We start from the raw sequence: 19,361 nt of genomic DNA, 5'->3' as shown, positions 1-19,361 counted from the left end.
GACGGCTCAGATCTCATCTCGGCAATGAACGGCTCTCGATCTTTGATTGCCGAGAAAAGATCCGAGCCGTCGGATGCTCGATTCGACTACTCAAAGGTGTGCAGCACCGTGCTTTGCAGCACCAACCCGAAGTAAAAAAAAACTACACCCATCGCATCACACGAAACTCTATTTTAGTAGTTTTGTTTTTCTTTTGTTTTGATAATACAGGGTGTCTTCTTATAACCTCTATCACAGTCGTTTCACACGCTTACACGTGGAGGTGAGGTGGTCTCAAAAATTATTAGCAAAAAAAATCGAATCTTATATAAAATAGAGCAAACCCCTAAATTTCAAGCCAAGATTACTTGGCCAGCCCTTGAGGTTAACTCTTAGTTTTTTTTGAATTGCCACGAAACTCTGTGTTGGAACCTAGCCAGTTGACAACTTGCCACACAGAGAATTCCAAATTCCAATGGTCAAATGAATTTGGAAAGTCAAGTATATATGCCGGGATGAAATTCTATGTTATGTGTCATAGGTGGAAACCATGGTGTTTTCGCCACTATTTATGGGTCTCATCGTACATCTGTTGTTATAATTTAAATTGTTCATCTTTCAAAACTTGCGTAGTAGTGTATTCACACAGAAAAACAATTTGATTGGACATCAATAGATATATCAAAAATTGAATTTTGTTTTTTAAAATGGACAGTCAATCATTTGAATGTTCAAAGTCAATTATCTTATAAAACATAATTTAATTTTTGACATATTAATCGATGCTCGATCAAGCTCATTTTTTCGTGAATATCCTACATTGCGGGCTTTACCAAAATAAATAGTTCATATTACTACAATAAAATGTACGATGGAACTCACAAATGATAATTGTGGAAAATCCACATTTTTCACCTGTGGTGGAATCAATTTAAACTCATACATGTGCCAACGGATTCGAACTCTAGGACAGAGACATAGGTTTGATCCAGCCGGCTTGTACTCACCATTTTGAATTAATATATATAAATTATTTACACTGCAAGTTTTAAAAATTCACTTTTTTACCACCATTATTGTGAGTCTACTTATGCATTGTCGTAATCTAAATGTTCATTTTGCAAGACCTGCATAGTAGTGTATTCCTGTAAAAAAAATCAACTTGATTAGACATCAATACGTATATCAAAATTTAAATTTTAGTTCATAAAATAGATGGTCTAAATCTACCGATAATTTTAAACTTAATAGAAATGTTATGACACATAAAAACATATCCATGAAAGTGCCCAAGAAAAGCTATCCAACGGTTCACATTCAGATCACTTCCATAGAGGTGTTTCATGGACCCTCTCAACCCCTAAAGTAGGAGAATTTGTTCGGTGCCGGGTGGGTATATTTCATGTGGTATTAGTTCGGTGCATCCGGATCGTCTAATACATTTTTGGACGGTTCAGATTAAAACTCTCTCTCTTCTCTCACTCTAACACTTTCTCTCTCCAAATCTAAGCCGTCTAAAAATGCAATAGACGGTTCGAATACGCTGAGCGGACTACCCACCCGGCACTGATTATTTTTGAGTAAACTATAGTTAACCCCCTCTAACTAAGCCTCGCGTGCACTTTGCCCCCTCTAACTTTTTTTTTTGGCACTCAACCCCCTTTAACTAACTGAAATTCAAACGGTCATAATTTCAAATGGTCATAACTTCTTCGTCCAAAATCGAAAACATGCAAATTATATATCGATTTCGAGGTCTAGAAGTCAGCTTTCTAATGACATCAAAATCACATCACAATTCAAAGCACACAGAAAGTTATGATCAAAAGAGTAAGGACTGGTAGACAAAAAGACCGTATTGATCATAACTTTCTGTGTGCTTTGAATTGTGATGTGATTTTGGTGTCATTATAAAGCTGACTTCAAGACCTCGAAATCGATATATAATTTGCATGTTTTCGATTTCAGACAAAGAAGTTATGACCGTTTGAAGTTATGACCGTTTGAATTTCAGTTAGTTAGAGGGGGTTGAGTGCCAAATAAGAGGCAAAGTGCACGTAAGGCTTAGTTAGAGAGGGTTAACTATAGTTTATCCATTATTTTTCTTCCTAAAGTTGAGTTAAACGTGTGATTCGGACAATCTTTGTTGGGGAGTACTATATAGAACAGACTTACGGGGAAACCAAACAGAGAAAGAGAGAGAGAGGGAGAGAGTCAGCTACGCTTAATATTCAGCGTGCGCCGCCGGGGCTCTGTTTTCGGTCACATTTTTTATCGCATTCCATTCCTTCAGAGCCCCGAAGCTTCCGGCCACACACAGAGAGAGAGAGTCTCTGAAAAGTATAATTGAGAACCCACTAAAAACCCTAGACCTCTTCTCTAGTTTTCAAGACTTCTACGTTCAAAAACCATCTCAAGGTATGTTCCGATCCCTATAATGATTTTCCCCTCGCACATCATTGAATCAGTTTGTTGCGATCTGACATTGACGAACTAATGCGTGTAATTCGTGCTAAACCTTTCGTTTATCAGAGCAACATTCAATTTTTCCCGCACGAGACCTCGAATTAGCGTTTCTTTGAATTAATTCATTCTTCGAATTAGTGATAGTTGTAATTTTCTTTGGTTTTGAATTAATTCGGACGATTAAATTGTTATTCGCAGGTGGTTTGGCAGATGAGCTTCTGAACAGAGAAGTCACGTGCGTGGAATTCATTCAGGGCAATTGTTAATTCTTGGCAAAGATTTTTGTCACAAGTGACAAACTTTACTCGATTTATTAATTGATTGGGAAATCCCACTTCTATTATTTGTCGAAAAATCAGTTTTTCGCCCCTCAATCTCTTGCCTTTTTGTTAGACTAGTTTAGATATTTAAGTCATTTAGGAATGGCAACCACAATGCATTTACGCGGAGTCAGAACTCCTCACTCTACTTTTTCAAGGAGGCATTTGCAAGGCCAACTTATTCCCTCGTTAAATCGTGTTCATTTTACTATATCTGGGGCTTTGGGTTCTGGATTATGCGGTAGGACTGTGGAGAGTTGTTGTCGAAGTAGAGTTTTAAGAGTGAGTTGCGAGAAAAGATCAGTTGATTTGCTGGAGTGGAGCAAAACTGAGAATCAAAGTTGCAACGGGGTATTAAATCAGCTGACATGCGTCATGAAGTTTGGTGGATCATCGGTGGCGTCAGCTGAGAGGATGAGAGAGGTTGCTGACCTTATTCGCAGCTTTCCGGAAGAAAGACCTGTGATAGTTCTCTCAGCTATGGGAAAGACAACTAACAAACTCATATTGGTACTTTTACTTACCAACATACTCATTTTTTATTTCAATCTTGTAATTCAACAAATGCCAATTGAAATTGGTTGTGTACTAGGCTGGGGAAAAGGCTGTCAGTTGTGGTATTTCTAATGTCTCAGATATTGAGGAGTTGAGCTTTGTGAAGGAACTGCATCTCAGGTTGAAAACTTTTGTTTCGATCCCGAATTACCATTGTACTTTAGCTACTAGATCTTTTCTTATCTGTCAAAATTTTGCATTATTAGGGCTGCTGATGAGCTGGGTGTTGATAGATCTGCTGTTTCAAGTGAGTTCCTAATTTCCTGTAACATTTCTTTTGTTGTTGACAAGAATTCTTCAGCTAAGCTTTTGCTATTTCTCTTTTCCTCAAAGAAAATTTCCAGATGCTAACTTCTCATAATTTGTTAATCTTATCCTCACCACCACTCACGGTATGCCATTGCCTGTTTTGGTTTCATGGAGAGATTGTGTCAGGTTCTGTTAGATATCTTTAGAGATCATCTGGGTTCCTTTGTATTTGGAAGATTTTAAGCACATGACTTGTTTTCTCAGAATCTGTTTCTGGTGTGTTAGCTGCAGAGAATAGGTTGTTTATTGACGGCAATTGAAAACAGATTTGGAATGATTTTAAGCGGTTTGCATTTCAATTATGGACTTGTTCTTCAAGAAACTGACTGAAGATGCCAGCTTTATTGATCTCTTACATACCCCCACAAAAGGTTTTGTATTCATAATGCAGCTCACGAGTCACCACTATGACAAGTTCACTTAGATCTAACTTCTTACAAAAAATTGTCGACGTTGATCTAATGCCAGTTCAGTGAGATACTGACTTATTCCACATTCATGACTCTCCTCTAAGTTTGATTTGTTCAACACCTATTTCCAGGCTTTAAATTGTGTTCCTTTTTCACATGTCTGTTCACTGCAGATGTCATGCATTCTTACTCATATATGCTGTTGTCATATCGTGCTTTTGAAATATTTTACAGCTCACCTAGAAGAATTAGAGCAACTTCTAAAGGGAATTGCTCAAGTGAAAGAGTTGACTTTACGCACCAAAGACTACTTAGTCTCATTTGGGGAGTGCATGTCGACTAGAATTTTTGCTGCCTATTTAAATAAAGTTGGTGTTAAAGCTCGCCAAGTATGTTCTCTTCTGACTGCTTACTTAAAATTCTGTGATTAGTATGTGTATATTCTTCAGTGACCAATGAAATAATGAAGTTTATTCAACGCTGAAGAAAGTTGTCAGACTTTTGATTGTGTTATATTGTGATTGAACTTCATGATTGAGAAATTTAGGTTGGGAACGTCCTATCACTCTCTTTTCTACGCTACTCTAATAATTTTTTAGCCGCATTTTGGTTGATAAATTTTGCTTGACCTAGAATGGGCCATGTTAAGGCACCTGATAAGTGATAAGGAAAGATCACATGTGATACATAAATGGAAAGGGTTATGTAGACTTTTGATTTTGTTGCATTTAATATGTTTCTTGTGCTTGTGCATTTATTGATACCTAGAGATCCATGGAACAATCCTGTTGTAGGTTTGTCTATTGGGTTCTTGTGCATGTGTCATTGCCAGAGCCGTCTTGATCCTCTTGAGCCTTCATCTATGCATTGGTTTCTAGCTTGTCTGTTCCTATTCATTTCTTACCAGAGCAACAAAAAATTATTACAGGAAACATATACTGATTGATAACTTGTTGATTTGTTTGATGAAGCCATATTGGCAAGGAAAGGCACTAATCTTAATTCGATGAAACTTCTAAATGATCTATGTTCGGAAGCTGTTGTTTCTTTATGGTAATGATTTCTGTTAGAAACTTACTCTTCATTTCAAGTTTAAAGAAGTTCAACAAAATTGAAGATATAACCTGATTTTAAAGTCATTCAATCATAGGTATTTGATGGGCCAAATGCCTGTAAATGTTTCCTTCTGCTTAATGTCCATTAATGGTGCAGGATTTCTTAAAAACTTGAGTATTATTTATGACCTGAAATTTGTACAGTCTTTATCATGATTCCTGCTGGATAGAACGTCTCTTTTGCACTGTTAGGTGCATTTTTTTAGTGATTTCTACAATGCCACTAATTATGCTGTATATCATTATGCAGTATGATGCGTTTGCCATTGGGTTCCTAACAACAGATGACTTCACAAATGCGGATATTCTGGAAGCAACTTATCCTGCTGTTGCAAAGAGGTTACACAGTGATTGGGTTAATGATCCTGCAATTCCTGTCATTACTGGCTTCCTTGGAAAGGTCTTCCTGCCTTGCTTTCATCTCAATTGTTTACCTTGAAACAGTCTTTATTTGCTTGCATGGTGTTCATTTCCGGAATTGCAGTAATGATGTTCTTCGCCATTATGATCACAGGGCTGGAGATCTTGTGCAATCACTACATTGGGTAGGGGTGGTAGTGATTTGACTGCCACAACCATTGGTAAAGCACTGGGCTTGCGAGAAATTCAGGTCAGTGCTTACGCTGAATATTTGGCATATTCATGCATGCAAGGACACCACATAACATAATTTTGACTATGTGAGCACTCGAAATGCATGGAGCAGTGTGTGAAACATACGCCTGCAAAATGAACAGAGGTGCTCGAGATTGGCTTGCTATCATTTGGGTGAAAAACTCGCTCAAGCTATCAAGCCAAGCGTATCACTGTGTGAATCAAGCTCAATCAGGTGCCTACTTGCTTGGGAAGGCTCACGAGCTTGAAGTCGCTTTAGGTTGTACCTTGTTGTCTTGAGAGACATTTGTGCAGTAAAGTAATGTTCTCTTCAGTTTTCGTCACATGCCAGTTAAAAACAACCAGAACTTTAGTGGTTTAACAGGAGTATACTCACATATCAGTTTTTATGTCACTTGGACGTAAAAAGGGCACGTTGCAATTTTTGTGATAATTGCGGTGGTTTCAATTTCACACAAATACATGCGGAGAAGAAACCTTGTGTCTTGTCACTTTGTCTGGTACAAGTTGGGTTGACTGCTCAACCAATTAGTTCGAATCAGTGACACTAGAAAAAATGCTCCACTCATTGTTTACATGTTGCGAGGTGTGCAAGCTGAGTTCAAAAAGCTTGCCTCTTTGATGAGCAGAGCTCAACAAAACTCCCAGGATCCTTTTCAAGCTTCACTAGTGTTCAATCAGTAGGCCTCATCACTTCGTGCACACTTGAGCTCCATGTTACTTAACTGTCTTCACCTCTAGTGGAACAGTTAATTCTCATGAGCTTTGTTTATATTGATATTTTGTTCAGTTCTAGAATTTTGCATGTATTTTCTCAATGAAGTGTTTGGTGACAATTAGAACCTATTTTTTTACAGGTGTGGAAGGATGTTGATGGGGTTTTGACATGTGATCCCAACATATATCCACTTGCAGAACCTGTCCCATATCTAACATTTGAAGAGGCAGCAGAGCTTGCATATTTTGGTGCTCAGGTATTTTACGTCCTTAAACCTTTTATTGAACTGCAACAAAACACTAGAGCCTGTGTACAATTAATTATGTTCCATGGATGCGTGCTGGAATTTGAAGTTTTTTCTTTGAAACTTAACCGGACGAGGGAGCTATTACTGATGAAGGAATTACAAGTGTAGGAAGGGGTGGCAGGCCCTAACACCTGTTTTTTATGATCCCGCAGTGGCATAGTCGATTGTTAACCCATAGTACATCCCTAGTAATCCGAAGTGAAAAAAGTTTTAAGGTTTGCAATGCATTAAAATGATGAGTTCAATAAATGTATTTTTTATACTTTACAGGTCCTGCATCCGCAGTCCATGAGGCCAGCTAGAGAAGGTGATATTCCTGTTAGGGTTAAAAATTCTTACAATCCTAAGGCTCCAGGTACCCTCATCACCGGAGCACGAGATATGAGTAAGGTTGTAGCATAATACTCTGCACAGATGAAATTTAATGTTTTGTAGGCAAGGATGAACAGCTTCTGATATGTACTTTTCTAATTCCAGGCAGTACTGACTAGCATAGTCTTGAAACGGAATGTGACCATGTTAGATATTGTAAGCACTCGCATGCTTGGTCAATATGGCTTCCTTGCCAAGGTAAGGAGCTAATTACTGTATATAGTTGTTTCTCTCACTTGGGTGGCTCTATTGTTTTTCTAAGATCTAACACACTGGGTGGAATTGGTTCCGTGCAGGTATTCTCCACCTTTGAAGATTTGGGTATATCAGTGGATGTTGTAGCTACAAGTGAAGTTAGTATTTCCTTGACATTGGATCCATCAAAGCTCTGGAGCAGAGAGCTGATTCAGCAGGCAAGCGTATGGTATCTTGCTTTATGTGCAAGTTTAGTATTTCTCATCCCCACAGCAAGTGTGGTTGGCATTTCTTCACTATAGAGATGATCACCTTGAGTGCATGAATTCCTTTAACCCAGTGCACTTGTGGATATGGTATGCAAGGAGTGTGATGACATAAGACTGTATGATGTATTTTTTTTCACTTCACCGTATATAGCATGCACCCTTTTATGCTCATAATCTTTCAGCATAGGATATGGTGATTAGGTTTTGTCTTCTCAGGCTTCATCTGTATATTTTTGGGCTTATTTGGTATTAAATCTTCTTTGAACACAGGAGCTTGACCATGTTGTGGAAGAACTTGAAAAAATTGCTGTTGTAAATCTACTGCAGCAACGATCAATAATATCTCTGATTGGGAATGTTCAGAGGTCGTCACTGATATTAGAGAAGGTAATGTTGCAGAGAATATTCTTCAGAGTTCAGACTATCTATAGACTTATTGTTATCTTAGTGTTATACTTTGTTATGTACTAGTAGGACTCCTATGTCCTTCGTGATGCATTTGGTTGGATTACTCTTTCCTCATGAGTAATTCTACCCCTCTTTTTTCTTCCTTTCTTGGTTTGTTTTAGACAATAATGGACTCGTCTTCCTCAACCGTTTCAACATTTTCTGCAACGATAAATCTTTTCTATAGCTTAGATAAGCAACTGTCAACTTAGGGTGTGAGTGGATGAAATGTGACTGAAAAACAACCATCATTTTGCTTCTAATTTTGTTCACAACTATTTTGTTCTGGTGCTGATTCTTGTTTCTTGAGTGCATTTTCTGGCAGGTATTTTGTGTTCTTCGCACTAATGGAGTAAATGTTCAGATGATCTCTCAAGGTGCATCCAAGGTATCTAGAAATAAACTACACCTTGTTCTCTTTCATGTATTTTTTGCATGTGGCTTGATCCAGTGTCAGAACCCAAGCACTGGTCTTGAGCACCGTGACCTTCTTTTGGGATATGTTCAGTGGTGCATGGGACCTTGTCCCATCGCTAGAAATGCACAATTGAGTATATGTGGACCATCTATTTGAAGATGTTGAGCAGCTCTCATATTCACTACTAATGACCCAATGATAAGAAGAAACACAAACACACACCATTTCGTTGAAAGTAAAGCATAAATCAAATTATGAAGATTTAAATGGTGTTTTCTCAACTTTTCATCTCTGTTGCACCCATTCTTCTTGTGTTTGTTTCCCGATGTCTGATTTGCATACACATTCATCCACGGGATGTTATGAAGGTGGTTGCAGAATTTTGTTTTTCACCTTTCATCTGTTTGACTTACTTTTTTTTTGGGCTGCCAACCAGGTCAACATCTCATTGATAGTAAATGACAGTGAAGCAGAACAATGCGTAAAGGCTCTCCATTCTGCCTTCTTTTCAAGTGATAGTTCGGACCTAGATGAAGAATGTGGATCTCAGAACGGTTCAGTCTCAATATCCGCAAATTGATGTTGACTGGTTCCGAATCCACCGTAATTGATGCCTTCTCTAGATTTAGTAACAATTTAAACCTAGAAGCCAACCCCCACCGCCCCCCCCCCCCCCCCCCCCCCATTTCCAGAGTTTAAGCTGTAGTATGGTAACTGCAAGTGTATGTAACGTCTGGTGCTATATGTCTAGTATCAGGTGTGTATGTGCTTGTCTTCCATGTTTTAGCTAGCTCTTGTTGTCTGTTGATTAGCTTTTTAGCGTTGGCCTCTGTTGCTGGATTGATGACTCGGTTAGATTTTAGTCTTTATTTTATTATATGGGAGATTTCTTTCCCTCTGGTAAGTTTTTCATTTGCGAGACTTGACGGATTAAGAAACCTCATAAACTTCATAAAAAGGAAGGCTTTGTTCACGGGTTCCCAAAAACACTCCGTCCTTCTCATCATGATAAGTTTTTACTCTACTTATTACTCATGTTTTTATCTCTCTTGTTATCCCAAAACCTTCGTCAAAACTTTTACCAAACAACCCCGATGTGTCTCGTTTCATTAACGGCACTGTCCCTTTGAGAATCTTCCTCAAAAACGCATTGGTGTTCCTTTCGGTGGATGCCTCCTTGCTAAGAGGTAAGTTCATCGTCTATTTCAATGAGGTGGGCGGTGAGCACCAACTGATGGATCTTATTCATTGGCTATGGCACTATCCCTTTGAGAATCTTCCTCGATGACGCATTGGCGTTCCCTTCAAGGGATGTCTCCTTGCTGAGAAGTAAGCTCATTGCCTATTCCAATGAGGTGGGCGACGAGCGCCAGCCAGATCTCATCCATTGGCTACAGCATTGTCCCTTTGAGAATCTTTCCCGACGATGTGTTGACGTTCCTTTCGAAAGATGTCTCTTTGCTGAGAGGTAAGCAACCCCGACAACAGACTTGTACTCTTCAATCAAATTCAGCTCACTTACAAACCAAGAGGTTACTCGTTTGAATATGAGGCCAATCACTTTGAACAAATTACTGACTCCAGAAGTTAACCGTGTATCTATCATTGATGGAGACTAGTAAGTATTTTCTAATGTACTAGGAAAAACGCAAATAAGAACCACGTTTTCTGTAGTTACTACTGCTTCTTCTTGGACTTGACTGACCCGAACCCATGAATACTAGATACCCGATTTTCCACTAAACCGCCCATGGTTGAGTTTGGTCTTACAAGACTAACGGTTCCAATCAAGCTGTTTTATTTATTTATGAATGCACTTTTTTAGCAAATTTAATTGATGAACGGTTTTCCGATCGCTATTGTAAATTCATATCGATCAAAACGTGAGCCGAACTAAAGAATAATGAACTGAACTGGAGTCTTTCAAGTAAAAATTTGAACTCAATGGATAAACTAACTTTATTTATGATTTACTCGTACATTAAAAACATAGAAAGAGTTTCAAATAGAAAATTTTAAGGGGTCATCGACTACAATAAAATAGAAATACAACTTTTAGTATTGCTTTCATGATGTTACTCCGGATATTATGACTAAAGTAATTGCTCTTGTCATGATGACTAGAAATGATACTTTAGGTTTTCAGATATATGGGTCTTGAGCATCCCCGAATGGTGATCCATATGGATTTTTGTAGGTAATTGGTGAATCTGAAATTCAGTTTTATTTTAAAAACTTTATTGTAGTGGATGACGCATTCAAATTTTCTATTTAAAAATTTAAGCGACATTTGATGGATAGGGGGGAGGGGGGGCTGCTGCCCCCAAGGGGCACCAGAGTGCTGTTGTGCCCTGTTTGTGGGCTCACCCAGGTCTCGTTTCCATGATAGGAAGCGTTTATTTTGTAGAACTCGTTGAATAGAACAACTATGCAAAAAATCAGATTAATTGGATATGATTAAGTACCTGATCGGAGCCTATATAACTCTCGATCCATGGGTTACAGTGGATTTGATCCAGTGTTTCGGATCCATTCTTTTCAAGATAAAAAGGTTTCGATTAGGCACTTAATGATATTCAATTAAGCTGATTTTTTGCATAGTTATTTTACTCGACGAGTTTTACAAAGTGAATGCTTCCGATCATCGGAGCGAGACCAGGGTGGGCCCACAAACGGGGCACAGCAGCAGCCCCCGCTTCCCTAACGGATTGTGAGCCCGAGTCGTAATTCATTTTTTCCTCAATACACACGTGTTCTGAAATTATAAAAAACGATATTAAATCAATGTAATTAAAGCCAAACGATTTTGATTATCAAAGTGAACCCGGGACGGGCGGAAAAGTAGACCGACAGGACCGTCCAGTCCTGTTACATGGACTTGAGAGGAGCTGTATCTTATCCAAATTAAAATAAAAAAACCGACACGAGTCACGCGACATATCTACCAACATCCGCCACCTCGACGATTTACGGTTCCCGATCTCCCTCGCTATTCCAGTTAAGACCTGACTCGGACAGAGACTCGGTCGGACCAGTACCAACTCAGTCCCTTCCAACGGGCCGACGACGACAATGACCAGAGCTTTCAGGCCTTCTTCATCTTCGGCTAAGAAACCCGCCCTCGTTCACCTCTTCTGCGCCGCTGCCATTTTCTCTCTCCTCGTTTTCGCCATTCAATCCTCTCTCTTTGCTGGTCCGTGTCACCATTTCCTTGTTTCCAGTTCGAACCCTAACTTTTTTGCTATTCAATCCTCTCTCAATATCTCTCTTTACTAGATTGTGTATGTATGCGTGATTATTGCAGGCACCAAGAAACTCGATACTAACAGAGAAGAAGTTCAGATCTTGTCTGGTTTTCAGTCCAGTGTTCAGCAATGTGTGGTTCGTTTCTTCTCATTCCTTCACTCGCACATCATTCTATGCATAAATGTGTCCAAAATCCATTAGGTACATATTGTTAGATGCGTTTTGAAGGATGTGATCTTGGATGTTAGTGAAGTTTTTATTTTTATGCTAAAAATTTGGTCAGGTAGATTTCTGCATGTAAATTAAATGGTTCTAAGTAGTGTATGTTGGTTCAAGATGCCCCCCCGATTGTCTAGACATTAGCATGAACTCTCTCGTGAGTTTGTTTTGTCTTGTTTTGTTTTTTTCTTGCATCACTGGCACTTGTTTTAGAGATCAATTGGCTTAACCCACGTGATTTTTGGAAGGAGCATTCCCAAGTTGAGGTTATTTCCAAGTGAACATATTTGAGCTACAGGAAGCTACAACTCTTGTGAATTTGTAATTGGTTCGTTATTTGCAATGTATATCAAATCAAGCACATTGCATTGTAAGGTAAAGGCAAAATTCTAGTGTCTATGAGCAAATGTGCAGAGTTCTTGGGTGCTTTCGCCCCATCTATGTTAGTTTAGCTTTTCTTGTCCAGCTCATGCATTATCTATATCTGCCCATTGGTCTTTCCACTGACCTTGAAATTGCATGTAGGCAAACAGAGGGCTCGGACTCACGGCACATGTTATTGATCACTGTAAATTGATTCTTAAGTTTCCCGAGGGCACCAACAGCACTTGGGTCTGCCTCTTCTTTTCTCTTCTCCGCCCTGCTTTCCTCTTGATGCATTTTTATTCTGGGCAGTGATTGTTTTGGTTTTCTTGCAGTACAATGCGCAATTTAAAATATACGAACCATTGGAGTACAATTATGACATTTGCGAGGCGATTCTGTTGTGGGAACAGGTTGGTTATAAGTTAATATTGGAGCGTGGTTTTTCATTTGTACAACATAAAACCTAACTGGTCTGAAATGCAGTACCGTAATATGACTACAGTGTTGACAAGAGAATACCTTGATGCTCGGCCTGATGGGTGGTTAGATTACGCAGCAAAACGGATAGCACAATTGTACGATATCAAACGTTTTCTTTCTTGAAGTTTATTCGTGTTTCGTATTTCGTATTTGTTGTTTGGGTAGAATGGTGTACTTCTTAGTAGCAGGAAATCATTTTGTCCTCTCTCATGGTCATAGAGGTGCAGAAAAATGCTACAATCGTTCTCTTTGTGAGGAGCACCTTAACTTAATTTTGCCAGCAAAGCCACCCTTCCACCCCCGACAATTTAAGACTTGTGCTGTTGTTGGGAATTCGGGAGACCTCTTAAAGACAGAGTTTGGAGAAGAGATTGATGGACATGATGCTGTCATAAGAGACAATGAGGCGCCCGTTAATGAGGTAAAGTTGCAAGCAAGGCTAGTTCACTGGCTCCTTCAACATATCCACTTGACGGCATAACCCTATAAACTTTAACCTTTAAAGAAAAATGCTTTTAATCTTCTTGTATTAGATACTCTGTAAGCCGTCAATAGAGTAATCAAAGTTGCTATAATACGACAAGATGATATTCTTGTTAGGGAGCAACGTGATTGTACTGGTTAGTAGAAATTAAGATTTATACTCCGACACTATAATTGAAAATGCAGGCATTACATGCTTCATCTTTGTCATCTTGTTTTGGAGGTGGTAGGAAATATCTTATTGCCACTGCTATTTCTCTGTAGAAATATGCCAAGTATGTTGGCATGAAGAGGCATTTTCGCTTAGTGGTGCGGGGTGCTGCTCGTAACATGGTTACTATCCTCAACGGGTCAGGCAAGTTCATACATATCTGATGTCTTACTTATTTTCACTTGTTTGTTTCTTCTGTGTCTTTTTATGAGCAAGATCCATTGCCTTTTCTATTTTTCTGGTACACCGTTTAAATTTGCGATCAATTTCACTTCTTCATACATTTTGAAGCTGTAGGCTGTAGCTTAGATTCTTCAGTTCCTCTGCGGTACCTTTGTTGCCATCGGATCGAGATTATGCACACCTAATATCTGTCTGTCACATCCTCCTGCAGAGCAAAATAAAATCTGATTTATCTTCTGTTCCTCTGTTTATTACAGTTAAAATTGAGGCTATTTATTGATTTTGATGTGCTTTAACAGAGATATAGAAGTTTGGTATGTGGTGTAAATACTAATGTAAAGAGTTGGTACTTACAATTCTCTCTCTCCTTCAGCTGACGAAGTACTTGTTATCAAAAGTGTGACCCACAAAGACTTCAATACAATGATAAAGGTAAATATTGCATCTCAGAACAGCCAATGTAGTTAGTATTGTTGGATGATTAGAACAGGCGATTTTTGTGGCAAACAGAAAGATTTGGGCAACTGTTATGCTATACGTAATAATCTGACGGTCATCACTGTTAGGATGATTTGCTTGCCAAATGCGTTGCTTTTAAGTATCTTGGATGCTCCTCAGTTGTTTGTATCTGTATTTCAATTCGGCTACGATCCAACACTTCTTGGTATATTGAATACAAGTTCTGTGACCCCCCGGGTGAAGGGAAGATGATGCTGTCTACAGATGAGGTTTGTTGTTATTGGGACCTGAAACACTGTCAAATGGATCAATGTGTTCTTTTTCTCTTTTCTGTTTTTTGTAAAATAATTGAACACATGGTTTAAGAAATGTGGAATAGTTGTAAGTCCCTGTGATGTTTTAGTGCAAATCCAATAGTAGTCTGGCTCAAATAGTATTTGCTAATTCTACCTTCTTTTGTAAGTGAAACGGGGCTTATGTGGTCTGTTACTTAACATTAGTATGACTCAAGAAATCTTCCTTGAAAGCATGACCAACATCTTGCTTTATGTATGTTGCAGAGTATTCCAAATCCAGTTTATCTATTCCAAGGTATCGTGTTGCGCAGAGGTGCCAAAGGAACTGGAATGAAGTCAATAGAACTAGCACTTTCCATGTGCGACATTGTTGACATATATGGTTTCACTGTTGATCCAGGCTACACTGAATGGTCAGCTCACTTTTTAACTGTTTCTCTTGGAGACCTTATTTACGCCTTGATATTTTCAGCTGACCGTAATGCACAACTTGTACATATTACTCTCTCTCTCTCTCTCTCTCTCAACTGCTGTGTTCCTTTTTGTCATAGGACCCGGTACTTCTCCACACCTAGGAAAGGGCATAATCCACTTCAAGGGCGGGCATATTACCAACTTCTAGAATGCCTCGGTGTATGTATAAGTTGTTTTAAATCATTTCTTTGAACTAAAAGCATGGACAATATGCATATAGGAAACTATGTAGTTCATTGATAATTTGTACCTTTCAGGTTATCAGGATTCATTCTCCTATGAGAGCTACAAGGAAGCAAGACTGGTCAGATGTACCAAGCCGAGACATGATAAGTAGAGCTCATGCAGCAGCTTTGCGCTTGAAGAGGCGCCAAGCTGGTCAAGATGGTGAGGAGCTGGGACAATTTGGTAGCTGTAAGGTGTGGGGCAATGCGGGTCCTGATGAGAGCGGCCCCATCTCTGGATCTCCAGACATGAGTACTGTCCGAAAGTATTCTAATTACAGCAAATGGGAAGTCATGCCGTTTGAGAGTCTAAGAAAAGAAGCGAAGGATCACTACATGCAGATGCAAGGTGTCTCGCTCTACAAAATGGATGGCAATAAGTTGGATGATCTGGTATGTGTGAGACACTCCTTAAAATCTGATGTGTGAGCAAATCCTGGCTGGTGCCTTCTTGTAGTCCGGAAAGAAAATTGCTTGGTAGTAGAACCATCTGGTAACTTGGGGAATTTATCAGGATTCCCATTGATAACTGCTGCCATTCCCATTTACCTCACTTTAGAGCAAACGAAAGTGCTGTCCAGGCAATGTTTGTGTAATTGATAGCAGTGTGATCATCAGATTCAGCTGACAAAGGAGCAAGGAGGTTGCCCAAACTAAGTGATCTGATGCCTCTTGCTCAAAGAGTTTTTCTATGGAGATGACAACTATGAAAAATTTGTAGGCTCTCTTAGTTCTCTGACCAATTTACCTTGTTTCGGAATGTGGCCTTTATTGTATCGCGTGACATTTCTTCATTTAGTTTCTTCACCGATGGTAGCGAACATTAAAAACAAAGGTTTGTGTCAAAGATTCTCACCTTGTTTCGAATGTGGTGTTTATTTATCCATTTTGCATTTTGTCAGTTACGTTTTGTTGACAAGGAACAGTGCCCTAGAAAACCCCTCAAATCTTTTGTACTCATTTGTTCATGTGCTAGTGTTCCATTGAATTTTTAGCTATTAAATCGTGTAAAAATCTTGATAGATGAAAAGATTCTCACCTCTCTTTTTTTGATCCGAAGATTCTCACCTTATTACAAGAGCAAAAATACACCGGAACACTGATACCAACAAAACTAGGTACAGAGGATTTGAGCTTGAAAGAAATGGATTGAGACACGTCATGTTGATGGAAGGCTCCATAAATGCCATTGCAGTGGAGCAGGACAAGGCAAGAAGATATTTGTGAAGACTGAAAAGTGAAGAAGATAAGAGCTGTGCCGGGTGGGGGCCGGCCACGTGGTGCCGAGCACTATCTCGGCCGTCCAAACGTATTTTGGGTCATCTGTTTGGGTAAATTTTGAGTGTAAAATTACCAAAACACTCTCTCAAACCCAAACAAATCTAGACCGTTCAAAACATGTTTAGATGACCGAGATGCGTGCTCGGCATCATGTGGCCGGTGCCCACTCGGCACTGAATAATTTCTCGCTTAAATATCTTCTTATAGGGGACAAAATCCTCTAAGATGATGGGGCACCCATGAAATGAAAGCTTCTCCATCTCTTATTATCTTTCACAGACTGAACAAAAAAAGACAAGACATTATCCACTTCCCCAAAATATCTTGCTCTCCTAGCAGCCACCATTGCCCTTTAAATAGGAACAAGGGTTTTTATCATTCAACACCAAATCATTGAAGACCACAAAAAACCCACCAAATTTTCAAAATGCAGGCAGCTTTGTGTTTTGCCCCAAACCTTCTCCATTTCACACCTTCCAAAAAATTCCCTAAACCAGGCATGAGTGCCCTCCCCAAGTTAACTGCTTCGCCGCCTTCTCGAGTTTCTTTGATCAAAGCAACAGCTGCTAATGAACCCTCTGTTGTTGACTACAGCTCTGCGGTCTCGTAAGCAATCTTTTCCATTATTACCTGATTCATAAAACCAATAGATAAACAGTAATGGTTTGTTTGAAGTTCAGTTAAGCAAATAAATAATTATTCAGTGATCGTGTGTTGGTATTTTCCTAGTGTGTTCCCAGCTGAAGCCTGTGAGACAATCGGCGGAGAAGCTTGTGATGCAGAAATGTATCCTGAAGTGGAGTTCAAACCAGAGGCCAGAAGTAATATCGCAAAGAGCGCATCCGAGTCGATTGAGAGAGAGTATCTTGAGTATACTAGCCCAAAGACGTAAGCGTTCAAAAGTTACCATAAGACTAATGAATTGAACTGCAAATATATTTAACTTTATTCACTGATTTGACTACTGAAGTGTCTGTTTCTTTTGTAACCAGTGTGCTTCCTGGAGAGGCTTGCGACGTTCTTGGAGGAGAGTTCTGCGAGCGCCCATATCAAAGGGGTGTCTACTAGATCAAAGCCATGTCCAGGAACATGACATTTAACCTTGTATCTCTGAGTGTTTGGCCTTGTATATAGACTTGCATTGTCACCACACTCGTTTGATCATGTATAAAAGTTGTTGAATACATATATCATGGAATTAGACAAGCATTACAGAGAAACCATAACTTGAACTGAAGTTGTGACAATGAAATTTAAACAAGCCACTGACCATAGACTGGAAGTAGCTGCTGACAAGAGAACATCCATAGTGAAATAGATTCCATAGTCCTTGCTTTTACAGCAAAGATGACATCAAGAACAAGAATATCCAACCCAAAATGAGGATACATCCAAGCCAGTTCCATTTAATGCAGAAGAATTCATGATATATTAAGCACTTAACAATGTTGACGGACTCCTGAATATCTGGCCGAGGTTATAGAACTATTGCAGTGATGATTTTCTCATAACATTTTAAGAATATCAAACCTTTATGCGACAAAAATAAAGCAAGCAGGATAGGCAAGTTTGAATCACAGTTCATAAAGCAAGCAATTCAGCCCACAAAAAGAACAGGAAAAAAAAGGAGAGAAAGCTAACCATATTGCAATAACCTTTGCAATCCATGCTTTTGGCTGAACTTCAATCTTAGTCACATAACCCCTTCAAAGTGGACTTCCCTCTCCCTCTCAATTGTCGCTCTATACTCACACTCTCAATTATTGCACTCACTAGTTGTTAGAGAGGTTTTTGAAAGATGGTAACCACAACCATTTCAATTGCATTTCAGCTACATAAACAAGATCTCAATGCAAACAAACATCACAAAGTCAAAATTTCTCCAACAAAAACAAATACCCATTTCCATGCTAAAAGAAACAACAGATTCCGCTCAGTCTTTGATTTTGATCCCGCTAATCAAAACCCACAACAAAACTTGGCAAATACAATTAAACCCACAAAAAGCAACAAAACCCTTAATTTTTCTTGTTCTTATTTTTGTTAAGCAAATCATCAGGTACAACCTTGAGTTGCTTCCTCTGCTTAGACTTGGCAATCTTCTTAAGCGTCTTGGGATTTGTAATCACCTGCAGCTTAGTCCCAGTCCTCAAGACATTCTCCTTCTTCCTCTTCTCTCTCTCCTCTCTCTTCTTCCTCTTCTCCACCTTATTCAGCCTTATCTCCTCCTTCAGCTCAACCATCCTCTCCTTGTACGCCTTCTTCACCTCCTTCTGCTTCGCCCTCTGCTCGAACGACGTCGTCGCTCCCTTAACGTGCATCGCCGACGACCTGCGCGTCCTCGGCTGCTTCCACCGTCGCCCGGAGACTCTCCCGGCGATCACGCCGTCGTAGGTGGGGTTTCCGTACGCGGGTTTGTTTGGGTTGTCGGACGATGGCACGGCTTGTCTCTTTGACGGAGGCGCGTTGCTGTCGACGTCCATGGAGGCGGCGGCATCGGCGGCGGCGGCGGGTGGTTGGATGGAGAGGAGGAGTTGTTCGGCTTGCTCGGCTCGCTTTCTCTTGTAGGTTTTGCCACCGAAGCCTTCGTCTAGGCATCTGAAATCGATTGTGCACGCCATTTGGCAAACCCTAATTTTCTGCCTCCGAAACCCTAGTGGGATCTGTTTCGGTGTTTTATAGGGTTTGCGATGGTGCTATGACTAGTAGGTACTAGTAGCAAGTAACACTACAAATGCACCAAGTCGTTCATAAACTGTTTGGGACACGATTTAACGAAGGCTCATTCGAGTTCGAGTTTGATTTGGATATTAAACAAATCGAATCTGAGCCTCAATTTTAAACTCGTTTAAGAAATATTCTAAATCTAAACTTGACAGTATTCGATTTGATTAGGTTTGAAAACTTAGCGTATATAAATATATATCTCATGAGAATTTTACGT

At 39.6% G+C, this 19,361-nt stretch overlaps 4 protein-coding genes across 5 annotated transcripts; 3 read left to right on the top strand and 1 right to left on the bottom strand.

Annotated features, from left to right (window-relative positions):
- The first annotated feature begins 2,132 nt into the window (after positions 1-2,132).
- LOC131298445 (aspartokinase 2, chloroplastic-like) lies at positions 2,133-9,399 on the top strand. Of its 2 annotated transcripts, none has more exons than XM_058323919.1 (14): positions 2,133-2,397; positions 2,644-3,275; positions 3,358-3,440; positions 3,527-3,567; positions 4,274-4,428; positions 5,405-5,554; positions 5,669-5,764; positions 6,627-6,743; positions 7,065-7,184; positions 7,272-7,364; positions 7,463-7,585; positions 7,901-8,017; positions 8,403-8,465; positions 8,932-9,399. In XM_058323919.1, exons 2-14 carry the CDS (start codon positions 2,868-2,870, stop codon positions 9,073-9,075), a joined length of 1,710 nt encoding a protein of 569 aa, XP_058179902.1. In that variant the 5' UTR covers positions 2,133-2,397; positions 2,644-2,867; the 3' UTR covers positions 9,076-9,399. The 2 variants fall into 2 exon arrangements, with proteins under 2 accessions (XP_058179902.1, XP_058179903.1); XM_058323920.1 differs by having other exon boundaries at positions 2,134-2,397; positions 7,463-7,579.
- Positions 9,400-11,427: 2,028 nt separating this feature from the next.
- Positions 11,428-16,037, top strand: LOC131298447 (sialyltransferase-like protein 1). Its single transcript, XM_058323922.1, has 11 exons — positions 11,428-11,688; positions 11,800-11,876; positions 12,486-12,572; positions 12,659-12,736; positions 12,810-12,901; positions 13,026-13,227; positions 13,554-13,644; positions 14,057-14,115; positions 14,703-14,851; positions 14,990-15,071; positions 15,170-16,037. The coding sequence occupies exons 1-11, from the start codon at positions 11,568-11,570 to the stop codon at positions 15,563-15,565; spliced, it is 1,434 nt and encodes a 477-aa protein (XP_058179905.1). The 5' UTR covers positions 11,428-11,567; the 3' UTR covers positions 15,566-16,037.
- Positions 16,038-16,718: 681 nt separating this feature from the next.
- Positions 16,719-17,637, top strand: LOC131298461 (light-regulated protein, chloroplastic). Its single transcript, XM_058323938.1, has 3 exons — positions 16,719-17,023; positions 17,147-17,305; positions 17,410-17,637. Exons 1-3 carry the CDS (start codon positions 16,845-16,847, stop codon positions 17,483-17,485), a joined length of 414 nt encoding a protein of 137 aa, XP_058179921.1. The 5' UTR covers positions 16,719-16,844; the 3' UTR covers positions 17,486-17,637.
- A 657-nt stretch (positions 17,638-18,294) lies between these two features.
- LOC131298458 (uncharacterized) lies at positions 18,295-19,156 on the bottom strand. The gene has a single exon (XM_058323935.1). It carries the CDS (start codon positions 19,036-19,038, stop codon positions 18,436-18,438), a length of 603 nt encoding a protein of 200 aa, XP_058179918.1. The 5' UTR covers positions 19,039-19,156; the 3' UTR covers positions 18,295-18,435.
- Positions 19,157-19,361: the final 205 nt, after the last annotated feature.

Source organism: Rhododendron vialii, chromosome 8a, assembly GCF_030253575.1.
Source record: "Rhododendron vialii isolate Sample 1 chromosome 8a, ASM3025357v1".
Classification (NCBI taxonomy): domain Eukaryota; kingdom Viridiplantae; phylum Streptophyta; class Magnoliopsida; order Ericales; family Ericaceae; genus Rhododendron; species Rhododendron vialii.
Note: the sequence above shows the minus strand (reverse complement) of the source record. Positions and strands in the feature narration are given on the sequence as shown.

Bases quoted from the DNA above. Each gene is read 5' to 3' on its own strand.
- LOC131298445 (XM_058323919.1), top strand. From the start codon at position 2,868: ATGGCAACCACAATGCATTTACGCGGAGTCAGAACTCCTCACTCTACT. The intron at 7,586-7,900 runs GTATGGTATCTT...CTTTGAACACAG, and splicing joins AGCTGATTCAGCAGGCAAGC to GAGCTTGACCATGTTGTGGA. The intron at 8,466-8,931 runs GTATCTAGAAAT...GCTGCCAACCAG, and splicing joins TCTCTCAAGGTGCATCCAAG to GTCAACATCTCATTGATAGT.
- LOC131298447 (XM_058323922.1), top strand. From the start codon at position 11,568: ATGACCAGAGCTTTCAGGCCTTCTTCATCTTCGGCTAAGAAACCCGCC. The intron at 14,116-14,702 runs GTAAATATTGCA...TGTATGTTGCAG, and splicing joins ACTTCAATACAATGATAAAG to AGTATTCCAAATCCAGTTTA. The intron at 15,072-15,169 runs GTATGTATAAGT...TGTACCTTTCAG, and splicing joins AACTTCTAGAATGCCTCGGT to GTTATCAGGATTCATTCTCC.
- LOC131298461 (XM_058323938.1), top strand. From the start codon at position 16,845: ATGCAGGCAGCTTTGTGTTTTGCCCCAAACCTTCTCCATTTCACACCT. The intron at 17,024-17,146 runs GTAAGCAATCTT...GTATTTTCCTAG, and splicing joins GACTACAGCTCTGCGGTCTC to TGTGTTCCCAGCTGAAGCCT. The intron at 17,306-17,409 runs GTAAGCGTTCAA...TTTTGTAACCAG, and splicing joins GAGTATACTAGCCCAAAGAC to TGTGCTTCCTGGAGAGGCTT.
- LOC131298458 (XM_058323935.1), bottom strand. From the start codon at position 19,038: ATGGCGTGCACAATCGATTTCAGATGCCTAGACGAAGGCTTCGGTGGC.